This window comes from Podarcis erhardii, assembly GCF_964252035.2.
Source record: "Podarcis erhardii genome assembly, chromosome: 7".
Lineage (NCBI taxonomy): Eukaryota > Metazoa > Chordata > Lepidosauria > Squamata > Lacertidae > Podarcis > Podarcis erhardii.
Genome location: NC_138511.1, coordinates 62,175,599 through 62,197,104, shown reverse-complemented (window position 1 = coordinate 62,197,104; position 21,506 = coordinate 62,175,599). Strand labels below are relative to the sequence as shown.

Below are 21,506 nucleotides of genomic sequence, written 5' to 3'. Positions count from 1 at the left end.
TTTTGCCTCTTGAGGATGGTGATTCGTTTCCAGAGAATCTGTAGCTCTGTCTTACTCCCAAAATCAGTTATGCTTCTCAGGTTTCACCAGGGCAGAAAGGATGACTGTTAAATTCACTGGACTTAAGCCAGTTTAAATACGTCCTGTGTGTTTCTGTATCAAACTCCACCCAGCAGAAGTCTCATTATTCACGCCATAACTTACTCTAGGGTGAAAGAGAGTGACCCCTGTCTCCCCACCCCACTGCCCCATCTATGCCACCTGTTGCCGATTCTGTTTTAACACACTGTCAGTCTCTCTTTCACTTCTTGAACATGAGCCTTATGTGAGTTTGGGGGCTGTTAATCTCAGGATAAACTAATCTGTCAGCAAGCCCCAGGTTAGTAAGCCATGTATTAAAATACACTGCCTGCCCCCTCCCCATCTCCAGACCTAGCAATAACAAAAAAAATGGGGGGGGGGTTAAAATAAAAAAACTCAATTATTGATTATTTACATCCAGCCAATTAAACCTGTTTAGCTGTTGCACCTTTTAGGCATTCACTTAGCTCTAATTTTAAAAAAGGCACCCAAAATGATTACAAGGTTGAAGCTCCTTCAAAATGAGAAAAAAGTGTGTGGCCACTAGTGCTGGTGCTAGGAGTGCTTGTGATGTCCTGACCCAGGATGTTGGTCTTCATAAAACTGAAGGTGAGGCTGAACTCCCTGCATGCTTGTGCAAAATGGTTTATGAGTCGCTGTAGAGCAGCGGTTCTCAACCTGTGGGTCCCCAGATGTTGTTGGACTACAACTCCCATCATCCCTGAGCTCTGGCCTTGCTAGATAAGGGTGATGGGAGTTGTAGTTCAACAACATCTGGGGACCCACAGGTTGAGAAAGGCTGCTGTAGAGCTTCCTCTGAGTGCGCTGTCCAGGCTGACCACGGCGATCTCTCCCACCAACAAAGACAACCCATAGCACACGTACCATATGCCAATCAGGTAGAGATTATAACTCATGACTGCTGGCTCTCGCATTGTTTTCGCTACTTTTGCAGCACTGAAGTGACCTCTCCCAGGCACAAGCCTGGGTGGTGTGTCTGGAAGTCCTGGGGTGCCCAGCCAACAAGATCCTCCTCTTCTTGGCCTCACTGATGTGGTCCAAAGGAAAGGAAAGCAATACAATACATCAAATTTGCAGATGACACCAAACTGGGAGGGGTGGCTAACACCCCAGAGGACAGGATCACACTTCAAAACGACCTTGACAGATTAGAGAACTGGGCCAAAACAAACAAGATGAATTTTAACAGGGAGAAATGTAAAGTATTGCACTTGGGCAAAAATAATGAGAGGCACAAATACAAGATGGGTGACACCTGGCTTGAGAGCAGTACATGTGAAAAGGATCTAGGAGTCTTGGTTGACCACAAACTTGACATGAGCCAACAGTGTGACGCGGCAGCTAAAAAAGCCAATGCAATTCTGGGCTGCATCAATAGGAGTATAGCATCTAGATCAAGGGAAGTAATAGTGCCACTGTATTCTGCTCTGGTCAGACCTCACCTGGAGTAATGTGTCCAGTTCTGGGCACCACAGTTCCAGAAGGACACTGATAAACTGGAACGTGTCCAGAGTAGGGCAACCAAAGTGGTCAAAGGCCTGGAAACGATGCCTTATGAGGAACGGCTAAGGGAGCTGGGCATGTTTAGCCTGGAGAAGAGGAGGTTAAGGGGTGATATGATAGCCATGTTCAAATATATAAAAGGATGTCACATAGAGGAGGGAGAAAGGTTGTTTTCTGCTGCTCCAGAGAAGCGGACACGGAGCAATGGATCCAAACTACAAGAAAGAAGATTCCACCTAAACATTAGGAAGAACTTCCTGACAGTAAGAGCTGTTCGACAGTGGAATTTGCTGCCAAGGGGTGTGGTGGAGTCTCCTTCTTTGGAGGTCTTTAAGCAGAGGCTTGACAACCATATGTCAGGAGTGCTCTGATGGTGTTTCCTGCTTGGCAGGGGGTTGGACTCGATGGCCCTTGTGGTCTCTTCCCACTCTATGATTCTATGATTCTACAATTAGCACCTGCTTGGCTGCAGGAGTTGCTGGAAGGAGGCATGCAAGATTCCAGCCGCTTTAGGGACTCAACTCTGGATTTATGAATGTAATGGAGCAATGTCACTTCATTTCATCCAGTGAGGGGAAATTAAAGACTGCAGGAGCTAAAATCGAGGGTTGTGAGCGGCAGAGACATAGCTCAGTGGTAGAGCATCTGCTTGCATGCGGAGGCTCCGAAGTTCAATCCTCAACATCCCCAAGTAGGGATGGGAAATATTTTGAACTGAAATCCGGGAGAACTGTTGCCCCTGATTGCAGATGAAAATGATAGCAAAGGTGACGGGAAGAGTCAGAGGCCAAACAAAACAAAAAGTCCACAAGGAATGGAGAATATTTAAAGAATATTTGAAGAACCATGGTATAAAGGGTAATCTCCTGACAGACCTAGACTGAGCCTTGTAGTATGTAAAGGTAATTGACAATTTACATAGAAATATGATAAAAATTAGAAGAAATAAGTAACTGTGCCATAAAAGTGTATTTAACAGATAATATACAATGAAAATGTTTGGAAGTCTTTTTTGAAACCTCAACTACTTTTTCTTCTCCTTTTTATTTATTATTTATTTATTTATTATTTATTATTTTTTCATAAATTGTACTGTCATGTGTATTGTGAGGTATACAAAACATCTTTGCTTCAGTTGCCATCATTCTCTTTTTTGTTACAAACAAAAACAGAGTGTTGTATAAATGCTGTATAAATGTATATTTTTAAAAAATGATAAAGATTGAATAAAAGAAAAAAAGAAAAAAAGAAAATGAGAGGATGGACCAATGACCTGACTCATAATAAGGCAGCTTCCATTGTTCCTAAGATATGAGGGGGGTTGCTGTTCTTTTTTGTGATTCTTTTTAATGTGTAATTCATATATACATAGTACTTAGATAAGTTTTTTTTATCACAAAATGCTCAATTAAACATGCATTTTATCTCAGTGTGCACATTTCTCAACATATTATAAACACTTTTGAGCCACAAACTGTATCTCAACATTCAGACCAGTGCAAAATCCTGAAGGATAATTACTGTCTGATCTGCGTATTGGTTCAGGAGTTTGCAAATTAGGTCAGTTTGCTTCAAATGCAGATCAATTGACATTCTCCTCCATCTCCAAGCTAAAGAAGGAATGAAAGTGAAGAGAGAAGACATCTCCATGAGAAAGCTAAGGGGGTGGGAGGACAGTTGGTCAAGGAATATCCCCCTCCCCACCTCTTTTTCCAGCAACAAAGCACAACATTGTGCAGTATGGTTTCATTTCATTTTTTTCTCAAAGGGAGCGCAGAGGCAGAGATCAAGAGGAAGACCTAAGATGCCTGACAGCTGAGTGGGAGGCAGAGTGTCAAGCGGTAGCTGCTTCAGCTCCTTACATGAAAGGCACCACGGCTCTTCAGAATAACAAGTGGGGAGGGGAGGAGTGAGAAATAGAGGCACTGAATGGTGGCAGGAAGCCTGTAGGGGTGAGAGTTTCTTTAGCGTGGAGAAAGGGCCTGATAATAATATCCCTTAGAAGTCAACACTGCAGACAAGAAAGGCAACATTTTTATTTTTACTTTGTGGCTTGGGTCTCTCTCTCTCTCTCTCTCTCTCTCTCTCTCTCTCTCTCTCTCTCTCTCTCTCTCGTAGTCAGAGGAGGCTGCTCCACTGGGGCAATGGGGTGCCATCCCACCAGCTACAGTCTTCCCTCAGCTATTCTCCACTCGCCACCTTCTTTCTTACTGTGGCAATTAGAGACCTGCAGCTAATCTTGCACCAAAGAGTTGCCCCTTTGTATCAGGAAACATTAGGGATGTGGGTGGCGCTGTGGTCTAAACCATAGAGCCCAGGGCTTGCCGATCAGAAGGTCGGCGGTTCGAATCCCTGTGATGGGGTGAGCTCCCGTTGCTCGGTCCCTGCTCCTGCCAACCTAGCAGTTCGAAAGCACATCAAAGTGCAAGTAGATAAATAGGTACCACTCCGGCGGGAAGGTAAAGGTGTTTCCGTGTGCTGCTCTGGTTTGCCAGAAGTGGCTTAGTCATGCTGGCCACATGACCTGGAAGCTGTACTCAGGCTCCCTTGGCCAATAAAGCGAGATGAGCGATGCAACCCCAGAGTCGTCCGCGGCTGGACGTAATGGTCAGGGGTCCCTTTACCTTTATCAGGAAACATTCTGTCCTCAAGGTACCAGGAAAGGCCTTACTTCTTATCTTGTTACCACATACCATATATGTATGCACAATACAGAAGAGGCCCACGTGCTGCATGAAGGTGCTCAGAGAGTCCTTTGTTCGCTTGCTTAATTAATATACAATTAACCAGAGTCCTTATAGTAGGGTGTTATCCCAAATGATTGGAAGGTACTCCATGCATATGTATAGTCTTAACTGATAAGGGGAAAGTATATTAAGAAGCCCCCTTCTTCAGGAGGGTGCTAAGTCCTTTTGGATGTTAATCCACTGAGCCTGTCTGTCTGGCCAGCAAAGACAATAAATGTTCCTTTGTTCTTTCATGCAACAGCAGTGGTATTTTCCTTTCAGCCTGTTAATTTGCAACATTACAACCATTCCAAAGGGTCGCTCTGGCTGTCAGCTTCCTCCTCTTCCTTGTCAGTGTTTCCTCTTGTAGAACTCAGCAGGGATGGGGATGGGGACAAAACAAGACTTAGTTGTTTTTGCCACTCGTTGGCTCTCTGGCTCCACCTTCTGCCTTCTGCCCTTCCAGTCCCAAGGGGATGGAGCTGCTCCTGGTCACAGGCTATATCCGAGCGATGCCCTTCTCATTCACGTCATACAGCAGCTCCACCTGATGCCATCGTCATGGCTCGGGTGCTGAACCCTGTCTCAGTGAATGAACAGGAAGCCATTGCTTCTTCAGATATCCTGGCCCCAAACCATATAGGACTTAATAGGCATGTGAAAAGCTGTTTGCAGACATCCCATATGGATCTGGTCAGCTGCTGTGAAAACAGGATACTGGACTAGATGTGTCTTTTGGTTGATGCCACAGGGCTCTCTTATCTTCTTTAGTTTGAGACGGGATAGACTCCTTTTTGAAACCCTGGAAAGCCACTGCCAGCCAGTGTTGCCAATACTGAACTGGATGGGTTGTCTGACTTGGCACAAGGCAGCTCCCTACATTCCTGAGCCATCTGATATATCCAGTTCTCACTTTCTTGTCTAATGCCAGTGGTTGTTATCCAGATCCAGAGCCCCTTGCATGCAACTGGTTGAATGAATATGACTGTATGCATGGATCTCTCCACATCCACCTTGGAACAGGTGGTTGCTGCCAGCTTGTGAGGGCTGAGCTCAACAAATTTAGACGGTCAAATGGTTTTGAGGAAACACTGCCTTAGAGGTTTCCTATTTGGGGAATATGGTTTCTGTTTGTAGTTATTGGAAACTCAGTTGAGGCTGTAAATAAGCAGAATGAGCTTAGCTAAGGGAACAGAAGCAAGGGGCAAAGAAGATGAGGTGACAATACAGTATCCGACTTTTTATACCTAATGAGGACATAAGATCTTGGATCTTTTGTGGGAGAATAGGTGAGGTATGGGGGGAAGTGGTGGGTTTTGTGTGTGTTTTTTCAAGAACCATGACAATCTGATTTCAGGGCACATTTTCTTATTGTTCCAGGGCCACAATATTCACAATTAAAATAAAATACAATAAAAAGCCCTGGGCTTTTAATGAGCAATTTTCAAAAGACAAAAGCTATGGATTAATCAAAGCCCCTAATTATATTTCATGCATACAAAAATCAGGAGGAGATGAGGGGAGAATAGAGAAAAGGAGCACACTTTTTCTGGATTCATTTCCCCCCTGAATTATTTATCTATAAATTGAGACATATTTCAATCCTATGGAGGTCTCTTCAGAAGGAAAGCCTGATGGAATTCCATAGGGCATGTTTCTCATTAAGTGTGTATAGCAGTGTGTATTCCCTAGTGGAATAGAAAAGTTTTCAACAGGGATTCAAAAGCTGAAGCCTGCTGAATCCCTGTTCCATAGGTAGTCAATAGGTGCTCCAGAATATGTTTTCCATAAGCCATCCTGCATTCTTTCCTGAGAGGATCCTTTGGCACTTTGTTTTATTCAGAAAGACAAACCAGGGGTGGTCACTAGCAGTAAACAGTTAACATCCTGGCAATTTATTGTTCCAGAAAACCCCAGAGAATCTTGCTTCGATCCTGGTTCAATTAAGAATGGCACCCGGGCTGGTAGCGAGTTGAAACTGGGATCCACTATCACCTACTACTGTGGCAGTGGCTACGTGATTGATGGGGTGTCTACCTTGACATGCATTATGGGAGGAGATGGAAAACCTGTGTGGAACAAACCAAGACCTACGTGTACAGGTGAGCAGGGTAGAGTGGAAGCGGACTTCTTTCCGTTTAGTTAGTTATCACCTTCTGCACACGTGTCTCAAGGCAACGTGCAATAAAAACAGCTTGAAAACAGTTGTAGATAGCTGGTATATTTTAAATAAAACAATAGATACAAAATAGACACTTATGGCAGAGACCCATTCATGCAGTTGGGAAAGGCTGTCAGAACAAAAAACGTATATGTTTGTTTACAAAAAGTGCAAATACTGGGTGCCTGTTGTATCTCTACTGGAGTGCAGTTTCACAGAGTGGGCAGCCACACTATGAAAGCCCTGCTCCAAGTTACTGTGGGACTGGATTCTGAAATCTCTGAAACTTGCAGGAGGAGCTCTCACACAGACCTCAGTGACCTACTAGATATATAAGGAAAAATTATATATAAGGAAAAATTATCCCAAAGCTGACCAGGGCTGCTTCAAATTGCATCATGTGAGCATTGATGTTCCACGGGTACAGATAGTTATGCATCCAAAATCATAGCAGAGCAGTTCAAGCAGTTACCACCCATGCGTATCCCACTCCACTTCTCAACAACCCACATAGTTCAAGATGGTGCTCACACCAGCTTTTGAGATCAAACAGGCCCTACATCATGGTGATAAACCTTCCAGTTGATGGCACAGAGTTTGTAATGAAATATGTATCAGGCACAAGTTCTGCTTAGGGTGGATTCCTTTTTTTCCTCAGTGAGATACTACAGGGTTCCTACCGCTTGCTGGACATTGTATTAAGAGAATGCATTGTCTGACATCTTTAAAAACAAAAGGGGGGAGGAAAGAGAAAAGCACGTACTGCAGGACAGACAGACAAATTGATTGTTGCTGTTGTTGTTTTTCACCCATTCCAGCACCATGTGGCGGTCAGTACACAGGATCAGATGGTGTCGTCCTGTCTCCAAACTATCCTCAGAACTATACCAGTGGACAAGTGTGCCTGTATTTCATCGTTGTGCCCAAAGACTATGGTATATTCTTGGTGTTCACAACCCCTGATGGTTAGATTGTTGTTACATTGTTACAGTTCTGCCCGGCAGATGACATATTTGTTTCCTGAGACAGGAAATAAAAGTGCCACTTGATAGGAGAAGTACAATAAAAGAAGCAACATGGCTGGCAATTTTCCCTCCAGAAGAATATATTCCACTGGTCCCTAAGGCTGTTGGAAGGAGTAGTCTGAAACACCTTGAGGCCACCAAGTTGTTGAGGACTGGTCCAGTGGAATATTTTAATCTGCATGCAGCAGTGTATACACTTTATATTGGAGAGACCCAAGGATTAATTTTACATGTGTGGGAGCAGTGTGGCCATTCACTGATGACAAAATGGCACTCATCAGTTCAAAAGTTCAAAATGTTGTGTTGTTTTTCTCTGACAGAAAAGGATTGCCATATTGTCAAGATTAGTTTTGCTTTAAAGGCCAAGAGGGATGAGGAGTGTGGTTTGAGAGGAAAGCAAGGGAAGAAGGAGCCCACTAAAATCCTGTGCCCCCAGAAACCTGGAACCAATCCTGGAGATTCAGCTCCCTTCCCCAGTGGTCCAAACTTTTCAGCCAAAAGTATTCAGTGGAGAACTAATGCAGAGGTCTAAAGCCTCGACTCTTTGAGCTCTAGAAATCTTACAATTGTCCCCTGCAGCCACACTTTGTTGGGGAAGATTGATACTTCCAGGGTTCCACAGAACAAGGGTCACCAGTGTGGTGCCCTCTAGATGTTGCTGAGCTACATCTCCAATCATACTTCACTGCTGCCGGCTATGGGTGTTGGGAGGTGGGGTCCAACACCAACATCTGGAAGGCACTAGGTTAGCTACCCTTGCAGCGTGAAATCAGGACTAGCAACTGCATGTGGCATCCTTGGGTGGTTTCAGGTACTTCAGCATCCCAATGGGGCCTACCTGTGATTGAGAGATGCTGTGATGGGCCTACTGTGGAAAATTAAAAAGGTGTCTTTTCTCTTGACACTTACTGGAGACTGCTGCCACCCACCACCACCAGATAGGCCTGCAAATGTGGCCCAATGGCTTAGGAAGCAGCCCACCAAGGATTGCAATTCCCATTGCCCCCAGCCAGCCTGGCCATATGATGCAGGGCCTGGTGGGAGTAGTAATCTAGCAAGCTCAGAAGGACACCAGCTTGGACCTATTGGATATAGCATTATCCAGGCTTTACAAGTTGTGCCACAAAGTCTGACAAGAAAGGAGTGTGGAGAAGCTTCCTTGGAGGATTACCTGAGGGGGCATCAGAGAAGATTGGGGCTCCCTGCAGCATTTCAGCACAACATCTGATTTTGCAAAGTTCACAAACATTGCCGCTGGCTTCACTGCTAAAATTTCCTAACAAGAGAGCGAGGCACTTGTGAATCTGTAAATGGGCATTTACAAGCTGCAAATAACAAATCTAGCATGCAAAAAAAAACAAGCGACAACAACAAGAACTTGAGCCTCAGGGTTTTGAGTCAGAAAACCGCTGTTATGCTTTGGAAAAAAAATAGATATGCATAAATAACCCAAAGCCCTCAGAAGGTAGTATTTTGAAAAGAAATAAATAAAATGGACTAATGAGCTGCCTGTTATTTATTTCCCTCTCATTTTTGGAGGGGGAGGAATCTGCTAGATGTATTTACAATGAAAGCATTTGGGGGAGCTGATGGGACTAAACATTGACTGCCTTTTTCTGGGAACAATCCAGACAAGTGCTGCTTCTGTGCAGCTTCCATTCATTTCCAGTGGGGCTTCTGGATCTTAATTTTGGGCATATTGAGCACCCATAGCTCCTCCAATCCACAATCTGTGTTCTTGCACGTCAAGATTGATTTTAAATATTTATAGTGTGCCCTTCATCTGTGTAGATAGAAAAGGGCAGAGTTATACAATACATAATACACACCAGCCATACAGTAAAATATAAAATAATAAAGCCCTACATCATGGTCAGGGGTCCCTTTACCTTTACCTTTATATCAGTATGGACAGTGGTAGCTGAAACCACAAAGGGTTTTATCCAACTAAGGCTCCATCTGTGGTATACATTCAAAGCAGTACCACATTAAATAGTTATGGCTTCCCCTAAATAATCATTGTTAGTTGTTGATTTTTTGTTGCGATTCTACATACTTTGGGGTATGCCAATACTACTCTGTTGTGTCTCTGTTGCTTCATTGGCGTGATGGTAAATGTTTGCTCTTTAATCTGCTGTTTAATTGCGCCAAATGTGCTTCATCGACAGTGGTGTTTGGTCAGTTTGCCTTCTTCCAGACCGCTCTCCATGATATCATCGAAGTGCATGATGGACCCAACCAGCATTCCCGTCTCCTCAGCTCTCTCTCTGGTTCTCACACAGGTAAGAGTATGTTCCCCCTCTCACCCATCTCCCTTTTGGAGATAGAAAGGCTCCCTAAGATCCTAAGCTTGCTTGGGCCATACATACTGCTCAGGCATCATTCAGTAGCGTGGAGAGAAAACTGAGGGCCACAGCAACAGGTAGCCCTGAGGAGATGCCCTAACTAAGTGATTTTGACATATGCAGCTGAATTCCAGTTGTTGGGGGAAACGAGCGGGAGAGTGATATTGCCCTCCTGTCCTGCTAGTGTGCCTTTCAGAGCAGAATGCTCGACTGGATGGGCTTTTAGTCTGATCCAGCAGATCAGTTGCTTTGTTCTTGTGAGGGAGTTTGTTCCATTTTATGTTGCTTCCCACTCAAACACCCTGAAGCAATTTACAACCAACGTATTTAAACCCCCGCACGCAATAAAAATCACATAAACATTAAAAACAGATTTAACGGTACAGTATCCTAATATCTTATCGGTGGCCTCCAGAAAAAGAAAAAGAACATCTTTGCCTGTTGCCGAAGCAATGATAAGAGGCTTGTTCATGCAGTGCACTGAGCGCAGGTACAAGCTGTCTCTACACATGTGCAAGTGTTTGTGTAAAAGTGTACGCTTGTTGGTTTGCACTCTGTAAAGTGGGGTGAGGGGGAGAACGAGTAGCTGCTATAGACAAGGCCTTTTGTAGAGGATGCCTGGTACATTCGTGCCTAGCATAACTGAAATCTGGGCTACACTTCCCTGGGGTAGACATGGAAGGCATATATGGAAGCTTGACTTGTGGGAAAGTCCTGAAACTAGAGGGGAGATGAGAATAGGATGGATGTGGGACAGGGTGTATGGCCTACATAGCTTAGTGGGCAGTCAGGAGAAGGTCCATAACATACTTGCCCTGCAGTAGAGAGTTGTGAAGCTCCATGCTTGATGTTTAAGCGCTGTGCCAATAGGAAACAGAAATATATAACGTTGTGAATGCTTCCAGCTGCATCATCTGTCAGGGAAATTGCATCCTCTGTGAGAATGGCTGAGCCCTGGAACCTTTGCACAAGTAGTTGCTCTTGCAAAAGGCTTCCTTTATTTGTTGTTGTTGTTTAGTCATTTAGTTGTGTCTGACTCTTCGTGACCTCATGGACCAGAGCACGCCAGGCACTCCTGTCTTCCACTGCCTCCCGCAGTTTGGTCAAACTCATGTTCGTAGCTTCGAGAACACTGTCCAACCATCTCATCCTCTGTCTTCCCCTTCTCCTTGTGCCCTCCATCTTTCCCAACATCAGGGTCTTTTCCAGGGAGTCTTCTCTTCTCATGAGGTGGCCAAAGTATTGGAGCCTCAGCTTCATGATCTGTCCTTCCAGTGAGCACTCAGGGCTGATTTCCGTAAGAATGGATAGGTTTGATCTTCTTGCAGTCCATGGGACTCTCAAGAGTCTCCTCCAGCACCTTACTTAAGGTGCAGAGGTCAGAGCAGCAACATTGCGGCAGGATTAGAAGTGTGACCCCACTTCCAGTAGTTCATGAAGGTGCCCTACACCTGTGTGAACATGTGACTATGGCACAACTTCTTAGTATTTTGTTGATCAACCCCATTGCCATATGGGAAGTAGCCTCTTGCCATATGGGAAGTAGCGTCCCACTGGTACCTATATTGGAAGCCCAATAAGACACAGACCTTTATCCCTCGCAATACAGGAATGGGGATACATTGCAATCCTTTCTTTGTGTTTTGGGCTCTGCACACCCATGCGACAAAAGATATCTGAATTACACAGGGACATGTCAGCTGTGTAGTGTGATCCCACCAAATGGGGGCCAAACATTTTCATAGTTTATGACCCATAGGCTTGCAGCAAGTAGAGACTTCCTGTATAACTCACTCCCCCTCCCAGCCTGAGTTGCAAGAGGGAGGGGAATCAAAACACCTGGAGCCACCCTCCACCTTGCTCCTCAGGTGCTTACCTCCACTCTTCTTGCTGGGCTGGTAGAGAGCTCTGGGGCTGGGCCAGCATCTGAACAGTTGACTACAGGCTTGGCAGACCCCTGCCCCCTGACCACATCCAAGCTTCCAAGCAAGGAGGAAGCACTCTGTGCAGAGAGTATTATCAGGAGCTCCTCCAGCAATGGAGCAGCATGGTCCTACAGCTTTCCCATCCAGGTAACTTTCCAGATGCCACATCACCATCATCATATTTATATCCTGCCTTTTTTCCTGACAAGGGAGTCAAGGCAGCTTTTAGATATAATAAATACAGTCAATGCCAGTGCTGGATGCGGTCAAAAGTGGGTGGAGCAAAGACTTAAGATTTGACATTTTGCATAAGCTGCTTTCTATTCGGACACACCTCTATCCTCCATCTAGGCAAGCAAGGATATGTTCCAGCCAAGCAAAAACACTCAATGAGGGTGCAAAACCAGACCAGCAAGGAATGTAGCTGGGGAGAGAGTGTGGCCTCAAGGGAATCTGACAAGCAGGATAAAGAGGCTTGGAGGACCTCCTTTGGCCTCCAAGCCTGAGGTTCCCCTCTCCTGCCCTACAAAATTCAAATTGCCACCTTATTGGCTTGCTGCACCAGACCAATCCTGGCTTCACTTAGGTGAGAATTGTGCTTTATTGTATTTTCTTTTGGAGTTGTTATTTTTGTTGTGTGCTTTCTCCTTCCCTAGGTGAATCTTTGCCTTTGGCCACCACCAACCAAATCCTCATCAAGTTCAGTGCTAAAGGTCAAGCCACAGCCAAAGGTTTCCATTTTGTCTACCAAGGTAGGCAGAGATATCAATAAGCAAACTGGAATGGAGGCATGTGTTGGGTGGTGTGGAAGCCATCAAGGGAGGGTCACTCGGGAGAGTGTTATTTGGGAGGATCATAGCCTAAATCTCACCAAGCAAAGAGGAACATGGTTGTGCAGTATATTACAAGGAGCAGTTTTAAATCCAGAACTAATCTGGGCTGAGTGCTCTAGTGTTAATGCATTTATGCCAGTCACTCCTGCTGTCCCCATCTCTCCTCAGGTGTGCCCTGATGAGAAGACCACTCACTTGTAATTGTTCTTCATCATTCCCTCTAGTAGTGAGCTCAGCTTGTGAGTGTTAGCAGAATTGTAGCTCAGACAAGGAAGGCCAGGGAAATAGAGAAAGTGACCAGCATACTCAAGGGAATGAGGAGGACAGAACACAGTCAGCTGAGGACCAAGTATGCTCAGTGGCCAGAAAATGCTAGCTGTCTGTTGAGTAGGGATACAGAAAACCAGAGAAGGAAGTGAATGGAGCATCCTGGAAGAGAGGATATGGCTGGCTGGAACCCTGAAGAGGAGCGCTCCACATTGAAACATTTTGTTGCAGGTCTCACTTGTCTATTTTTCTTTTGAAATGCCCACTCCCTTTCCACTAAAATATGCTCAAAGCTATATATATATATATATAGCTACCCCTGACTAGTCACAAATTTCTGCCTCATTCTGAGCGTAACCAAGAAACAATAAGCTACCTTGCATCCCAGTTTGGAAGAAAAGCAAGGTATTCTAGCTATGTATCTCCATATCCAGGAGGGACAGGAAAAGCCTACTGCCTGAAACCCTTGAGAGCTTCTGCCAAGTCAGTGCAGGCCATACTGAGCTAGGTAGACAGAGACTCTGACTTGGTTGCTTTGTTTCAGCCATGGCTTCCCTCCGCAGAGAACAGCAGGGTTAGGAAGGTGCCCAGTTGTATGTGCCTCTGTGGAGAGGAGACTGCCTCTGTGTGCTTGCCTTCTGGCTTTGGTCTAGCTACCTCTCTTATTGCGAGTCAAAACACTGCTTTTATATTCTTTTGACAATTTTACTCTAAGGGAAGGAAAAATAAATCTTTCCCTGTGGTGTTTTTCAAAAGCTTAATTGGGAGCCCATAATTAATGACAATTCTGGTGTGCATGATTTATCCCAGTAGGGAAAGCATACAAAGTCATCAGATGTTCCTCCCTCAGGAGGGCTTCATAATTTTTGATAGCCCCTAGATATCCTGGGTAGCTCAGCTTAGTTGCAAGCTTGAGCCTCCGCAGGAAGGCTCGACCCTGATTTCTTTTGATGCTTTTTTGCACTAATCAGAGAACCTTTCAGTTGACTCTCGTACCTAATTATGGGGGAAGAGATTTTGATAGCAATTGTTAATGATTTAACCGAATCAAAGACTCTGATGAAGTCAAATAAAAATTGCCGCCTTCCCTCCAGAGAGTTAATTGCAGCCTCTCCTGGGCTGCACAATCGTTTCTGATTGCCTTTTGGAGAGGAATAGCAATGGGAGCAATCCCCACCCAGCATCTGACCTCTCTTAAGTCCACATCAAACACCTTTCCATTTGGACGCTGTCTGCTTTGATGGCTAGTTCTTGCCTCCTTTTGCTGGCCACATGCAGGAGTGGGTGGATGGCTTTAGCTGTATCAGTGTGGCACGTATGAGAAGTTTTCAACAGCTGAGGATTAACTCCAACAGCAAGGCAGGGAGTGAATTTCTTGTGTCTGTCTAATGTGTGTGGAGGGGTGAATCAACCTGAGGAGCCACATTCATTCGAGAGGCAACCTTCCAGGATTATTGCTTTAAGGATTTGCTCATCTTAGGCATGTATTCTGCTCTGTAACTTTCTCCCCCTGTCTGTTTGTTGAAGCTGTCCCACGAACTAGCGCCACGCAGTGCAGCTCTGTGCCTGAACCCCGCTATGGGAGGCGGATAGGCAGTGATTTCTCCGTGGGGGCTGTGATCCGGTTTGAGTGCACTGCTGGTTATGCCCTCCAAGGATCCCACAGCATTGAGTGCCTGACAATGCCTGGAGCCCTCGCGCAGTGGAATTCCTCTGTGCCTACTTGTGTTGGTATGTACCTATAAAATCTGGAACAGCACTGAACATGACTACAGATTTGTAATCTGCTCAGTTCCAAGATTCCTGGAGGGTCTTGGGCTTAAGCTAGGATTTGAGCTGGTGCTGCTAGCACAAAGGAACAGGAGGCAGGGACCCCTGCTTTCATTAACCACGCAAGGGAGCAAGGCTAGGCACACCATGCTGATAAACAGACATATCCTAACCTTTATGTGTAAGATTGAAGGGGAAGTTGGGCTGCTTACTCTTCTTTGGCATTTTCTCCGCTGTTTCTGATGTGAATTCCATTCCTCCAAAAGCACCTGTGCTCTTGACAAGATACTTTTCGGAAACCAATAATTCTGAAGGCTTGGTTTCTTGTTGATCATATTGCCCCTGTCATTAGAACTGGCTTCTAGCCCATTTCCAAGTGCAATTCAAGATTCTGGTACAACCCTAAAAATCCTAACTGCCTTGAAGACATGTTACCTGAAGGTTGGCTTCCTCTCACAAATACCTATTCAGGCCTTAGAACAATCTTCAAAGGCCCTTCTCCAATAGCTCATGCCAAATGAAGAGCGAGAACTTTTTCTGATACATAATGAATGGCTATATCTCAGGAGTACAGAATTTTCTTTGCATGAAGGAGGTCCCAAGCTTAACTCCCAGTATTTCCTGGTAAGACTGGGAGTGAACTGTGCCTGAAACCTGGGTAAGCTGCTGCCAGTAAGTGTAGACAATATTGAGCAAGACTGACCATTTTTATTACTTAGGATAAGACAGCTTAATTGTCCCAAGGGAAGGATGCACAGCATAGCTGTCAACCTTTCCCTTTTCTTGCGAGGGATTCTATTTGGAATAAGGGAATTTCCCTTTAAAAAAGGGAAACGTTGACAGCTATGATGCACAGCTCAGTGCTTTGCATGCAAAAGGCCCTAGGTTCTATTGTAGAAATTCTGGTGTTGCTTTAAGCTTTGTTGCATGGATGTTATCTGCGGCTGCAGGCACCACACTGCATTAGATTTTATGGTTTTATGGTCTAATTATTTTTTAAATCTTTTTGTAAGTGTCCCAGAGAACCATTATTGTTGGGCTGCACATGAATATTATGAATAAATCTTAGGACTTAGGGGAAAGTGAAAGCCGATAACAGTGTTGATAGAGAGTAGTAGCAGCCTGCTAGCAATTAGGAAGCCTCATATGGAATAGACCTGTAACAGCCTCTCTTCTATGTTTCAGTGCCCTGCGGTGGAAACTTAACTGAGCGAAAAGGCACCATTTTGTCCCCTGGGTTCCCTGAGCCCTACTTGAACAGCCTCAACTGTGTATGGAAAATAACCGTCCCTGAAGGAGCAGGAATACAGGTAAAACATTAGAGGAATGCCCTGTTTGGTAAGCTCACTTGAAGGACTTGTACAGCAGTCCCAGCCCAAATATCCCAAGAGCAATAAAAACTCCCTCCTGATGTAGCCAGATATGTCAGGATGCTAAATGGGACCAGGAGCTGAGAACTTCTGAGGCCTTCATGTAATGAGCTCCGCTGACTGCTTGTCCACTTCCAGGTGCAATGCAAAAGGTAGTCAGCAATGCAGGGGGGGGGGACCCAGAACAGGTCTAGGGTTGCATAGGGGAAGGGGGTATGTTGTACAAGGGTGAATCATTGCACTAATATAATGAGAGACTTCACTCTTGGCCAGAGTACAGCTGCTTACTTTTAATGGTCTAAACAGCAGTGGGCCCAGGTATCTGGAGTGACAGTTGGAGTAGTGTGCATTCTCCAGCCCAGGGTCTCTGGAGTCAGTTGCTGAAGATGCTGGGGCCAGAGTTAAGGTGTGAATTTGAGCACAGGTGAGGGCAAGGAGCAAACTGCAGAAGGCAGAAGATGCTGGCTGTGCTCTGCCCCACAGTCAGAGGCAGCAATATTTGTGAATACCTCTTGCTGGAAGACACAGGAGAAGAAAATGATCTCATGCTCAGGTCCTGCTTGCCAGTTTCCCACAGGTATGTGGTTGGACACTGTGAGAACAGATGCTGAACTAGATGGGTCATTGGTCTCATCCAGCAGGCTCTTCCTATGTTCTTATCTTGACAAGGAAAAGTCAGAAGGCCAGTGTCTTTATGATAGGCCTGGCCAACACAGAAGTCCATTTTGCCAGCTGTCAAATTTGGTGCATGAGGCTGATCTTGATATCTGGCCTGTGGAGCCAAAAAGGTTCCTCACTCCCGGCTTAGGAGAAGAATGAATCAGTCTGATCAAAGCTATCTAAGGCCCTGTTTTTATCTGCTTTCTGCTTTGAGTCCGACTTTGATTGAACAATGGTTGGGCACTGCCTGCTTCCACTATGAGCCTTGGGACTCATCTACATTAGTTACACCAGATGGCGCTGTGGAGTTCTGTCTTTCATCAACTTGATTTCCCCCTTTGAGGTTTACAACGCATTTTTCTCAAACACTTTTCTGATGTGTCTAGATCCATAGAACTGCACTGGAGTTACTCCACAAGCTACATAACTTTTCACATTTATTTCAGTGGGACTTAGATGCAACTAATTTAACCTAGATCCAGTGCATTATGATGCCGCTATACTTGTTTGCAATATTCTTAATAATAAAAAATGTATTATTATTATTTCTTTATTTATAGCAACTGCTCTGCTTTGGTAGGCAGGGAAAGGGAGGCAGAGGAACAATTAGTGCCAGCAAGTGAAGCTTTTTACAACTGCCGAACTAGCAACTGGCATGTCTTTCTGTGGGTGCTCCAGCTAATTAACAGATCGGTTTTGTTCTGGGTTTGTTTCCCCTCCTGCTATGTTTAATTTTGCCCTGGATATCTTGTGACTTGTTTGCATTGTTATCAGTATTTCCCACAGGCATTGCAAAGGGGAAAGAGAGAGGTGGGGGGATACTCACTTTAGCAGAGCAAAACTGTTGGAACAGTTGAGGTGGAGTTGCAAAGCATTTGGCACTTGCAATTTCAAAAGGTGATCATTCATTCATTAATTTAAGCAGGGAGGGAAAGAAAATGAGGAGGAGAGAGAGCAATATCCACTAATGAAGCACTTCTTTTTCTTTGCGCCTTTTGTTTGAAATGCAGTGGAGAATTTTGAGATTATCCTCAGCGAAGCTGCTAATGGATTTTTGGAATATATGCAAAAAGAAAAAGCAGGGCTGGATTAAGAACTTTAGAGGCCCTAAAAATTTAGAAGATTGTGGTGCCCCCATAATTCAAATTCTATTTAAAAAACAACAACACAATAATAAATGGTAAAATAAACTTTTATTTTTGAAAATGAAACAAAACCTATAGTAAGATGGAAGGGAATGTCTATTTTTTGTATACGTCCACTTTATTTATATTTGAATTTTTTTCTCTTACCTTTTCTAATTGCAAAGTATTTGATCAGATCCTCAAACCTAATCTTATGTAACATGTCTGCTTCTATACTTAGTAGAGATAAGGCACCTGAACTGCCTTGTTGCATAGTAGTTCTGTTGGGATTTTCAACTGAGAAAAGGAACATTCAGCTGAGTGATTTATGATGATTAATGTTAAAAATCTGGCAATGGAAAATTTCTGTGGTGGCCCCCTTCCCTTGATGCCCTAAGCACATGCTTATTTCGCTTAATGGTTAATCCAGACCTGGGGAAAAGTGAAACATTTAAGCATAACATGACTTTATTCATACAATAGAACTCTCTTCCCACTTCCTGCAATACCACTGCAGCGATTTTCAAGTTTTCTCCTGGAGAAAGCTACCTAGTGTTTTTCAGAAGCTTATTAAGGGCTCCTAAATGAGCAGATCAGTCGTGACAGATACGATCTCCTAAAAGACAGCTCGATCACTGCTGCTGATCCTCCTCTGCCATGTGTAACCAAAGGGGAATGTTGAATGTGTTCTTGGAAACAGTTCACAGAGTGCAGTGGTGAGGCCCAGAAGTCCTGGCCAGCCAGTCTTCTGTGTGACCTGAGTGTGGACTCTTGAATATGCTTAACTATCCATTTCTTCTGTGCAGGGCTCCTTCAGCTGCCTAGCTGAAGTGCTCCTCAGAGGTAGAAAGTACAAAAGCTGCCACAATCATCAAACCCTCTTATAGCAAAGTCAAGTCACTTTGGAAGCTAAATGGCTGTTGCTTCTGCATATTTGGGGGTGCCCTAGATAGGAAGAAGTACAGAAGTTTGAAAGCTGAAAGGGAAAGGATTGGTTCCTTTTGAAACAACTCGCTTGATAGCTTGTGAGCTTACGAGATGTTTATGGCAGCTGAGCCTATAGAGATATCGGACGGGGGGAATAGTCTGCAGAAGCTAGAATCCAGCTTGACTTCATGAGCCTTGTCAGGTTGAGAGCAACTGAGACCCAAAATGTTTTGAGTTTCACTCGCCCAGAGAATAGGCATGTAAGAGGCGACATGACAGGAGTTTATAAAATTATGCATGGCATGGGGAAAGTAGGTAGAGAAAAGTCTCTTCCCCTCTCATAACACTAGAACCTATGGACTATCAAAGAAACCGAATGTTGAAAGATTCAAAAGAAAGCCCTTCTTGGCACAGCACATGGTTAAACTATGGAATTCATTCCCATGGGAGGCAGTGAGGGCCACCAACCTCTCCCTTATACCAGTAAAATGTTCTGGTTTAGGGCTGGCAGACTTCCAGTGCCATCAAATGCAGAGGGTTGTTCTGTGCTTTGAATGGGTGCTGGTTTGGAGACTCGCAGAACATGCAGCCAGTGTCTAGGACGAGGCCCAGCTCCATCGGTGCCCATCCCTTTAGACAGCTGTTAACCCCTGTTTTGTACCGCAGGTATAGGTTAAGTGGTGACAAAACAAGAGGAGGCATTGGAGATGAAAGCATTCTTGATAGCACAACAGAGGCAGTGTCAGGCCAGTGAGGATTTTATGTAATCATCCTGCTCACTAGCACTTCTGGTATGAATTATTCATCCCAAAGGCAGCTCTTCCCGGGTGAATTAATTTAGATCCCTGGCAGAAAATACAGGCTGATCCTTCGTGAAATCCTGCACATGAGCGTCAAATTAGAAGCTTACAATGTTCGTGCCCTTCCAGTGTGGGGAGGGGAGCTTTGGGGGTCAGATGGGATGGTGAGAGGGAAACCCCCCAAGTCTTGTTTCTGTAACGCATGAAATTATTATTAGGGGGATAATTATGCAGATGCTGATTTGGCTGGAGCAATTGGTAAAGACTCGGTGGAGGTCATTAGCATTTCAGTGAGATGGATTCTAAAGGTTTTCATGTTTTTGCTTTTGCTTTAAAGTCCCTGCAAAGTTGTTATTCAGGATAAGCAAGCTAGAATGTCAGAGATAATGGTTTATTATCACTCTTGTGACACACACCTTTTCCCTCCGTGGCTTTTGGCAGAAGAGGAGGAACTTTGCACAGCTGTAGCATGGATCAAGCACTTCCTAGAGAATGTCCAGGAAAGGCTGAGAGAGACCAAGTTGGGGCTGGTGTATACTATCGTCAGAATCAAGTGGTGAAAATTAACCTGGACTTGTACCACACGAGGCTCCTAGGGGAGCATGTCTAGTATCCTGTTCTCGCAGTAGCCAGCCAGATGCACACAGGAAGCATGCAAGTGTTTCAGGGAACCCTGAGTATCTTGGGCATTTAACACGGTTTCCTCAAACAGAACATCACTAACGGCAGGCAAGCTTCCCTGGGAAAAAACACCACTGGCAACTGCAGGGGCCTGCTTAAGAGCATGCTGTCAGCTTTGGTCTGACAACAGGGAAGCCCAAATGACCACATGCTAATCAAGTCTGTGCCCTAGAACGTACACTTGCTAGTCAAGGCTGTGCTCGACAGCAAAGCTTTTCAATGCACTTCAGAGTGCCCATCAGGATCCTGACAGATAGTTCAACATGGAAAGGATTCTCTGTAGGCAGAAAAGTATGCCAATGGCTACCTCAAATGTTTTGTTTTGTTTTTACAAAATTTAATTTGGTTTACTAATTAAAAGGCAACCCATATCATATTTTTTCAGTTCTTTTCTTTTCTCCCTCCCTCTTCCCAGATTCAAGTGATCAGTTTTGTGACAGAACAGAACTGGGATTCCCTAGAAGTCTTTGACGGTGGGGATAACACAGCCACTATGCTGGGCAGCTTCTCAGGTGAGTTCTGAAGTGGACACAGAATGGGCCTTCACTAACCTGGTGCCTTCCAGATGTTTTGGACTACAACTCCCAGCAGCCCCAGCCAGTTTGACTTCAGTCCAGAACATCTAGAGAGCATCAGGTTAGACTTTGCAGCTCCAGTGTTGACCATTCACCAGGCTTGCCACCTCCAAAGTAATGAAAGAACACCCAAGACAGACAGAGGACAGAAATATTCCACTTTCCCTCCATTGCAACTTCTCCTCCAGCTGGGCTTTGAGACTTGCTTCCACGGTCAAGCACAGAAAAGCCTTTTCTTTGGCGGCTCCCTGCTTGTGGAATTCTGTACATAGGGAAGCATGCTTTTTGTAAACATCGCTCTTTTTTTAAGGCACCCAGGCCGCTGGTCCTTCATTGGGAGGGCAACTAGTTACACCTGTGAACTCTTTTTGTGTTCATGCTTTTAAGTGGGGTGTGGCTAGGATTGTGTTCCTTTTCTATGTATGTATATATAAATATATATATATTTGGGTGAGCAGTTTAGGTCTAATTTTACTGCTGTTTTTGTATGTTTCTTGTTTTCGCTATTTATTGAACCCTTTGATTCCATTGAGACGAATTATGTTAAAAAAGGATGAACAAATATAATAATCTATTAATTAATGACAAAAGTACAAGGCAGCACTTGCACAGTCAAGGCGAAGAACAGGTTGAACACTCTTACCCCCATGCACAGCCTCCTCACTGCCACATACACAAACAAGTTTCTCCCTCCCATGCTTTGCATGTTAGA

General features: G+C 44.6%; 1 protein-coding gene across 10 annotated transcripts in view; it reads left to right on the top strand.

The window, feature by feature from the left end:
• Positions 1–21,506, top strand: part of CSMD2 (CUB and Sushi multiple domains 2) — a 506,434-nt gene that overhangs the window by 405,771 nt on the left and 79,157 nt on the right. For all 10 annotated transcript variants that reach the window (XM_081871629.1, XM_081871627.1, XM_081871630.1 and 7 more), the window contains 7 exons: positions 6,239–6,433; positions 7,311–7,427; positions 9,686–9,799; positions 12,444–12,539; positions 14,415–14,618; positions 15,843–15,967; positions 20,635–20,731. In XM_081871629.1, coding sequence (XP_081727755.1) covers positions 6,239–6,433; positions 7,311–7,427; positions 9,686–9,799; positions 12,444–12,539; positions 14,415–14,618; positions 15,843–15,967; positions 20,635–20,731 — 948 coding nt within the window. The remainder of the gene's footprint in view (positions 1–6,238; positions 6,434–7,310; positions 7,428–9,685; positions 9,800–12,443; positions 12,540–14,414; positions 14,619–15,842; positions 15,968–20,634; positions 20,732–21,506) is intronic.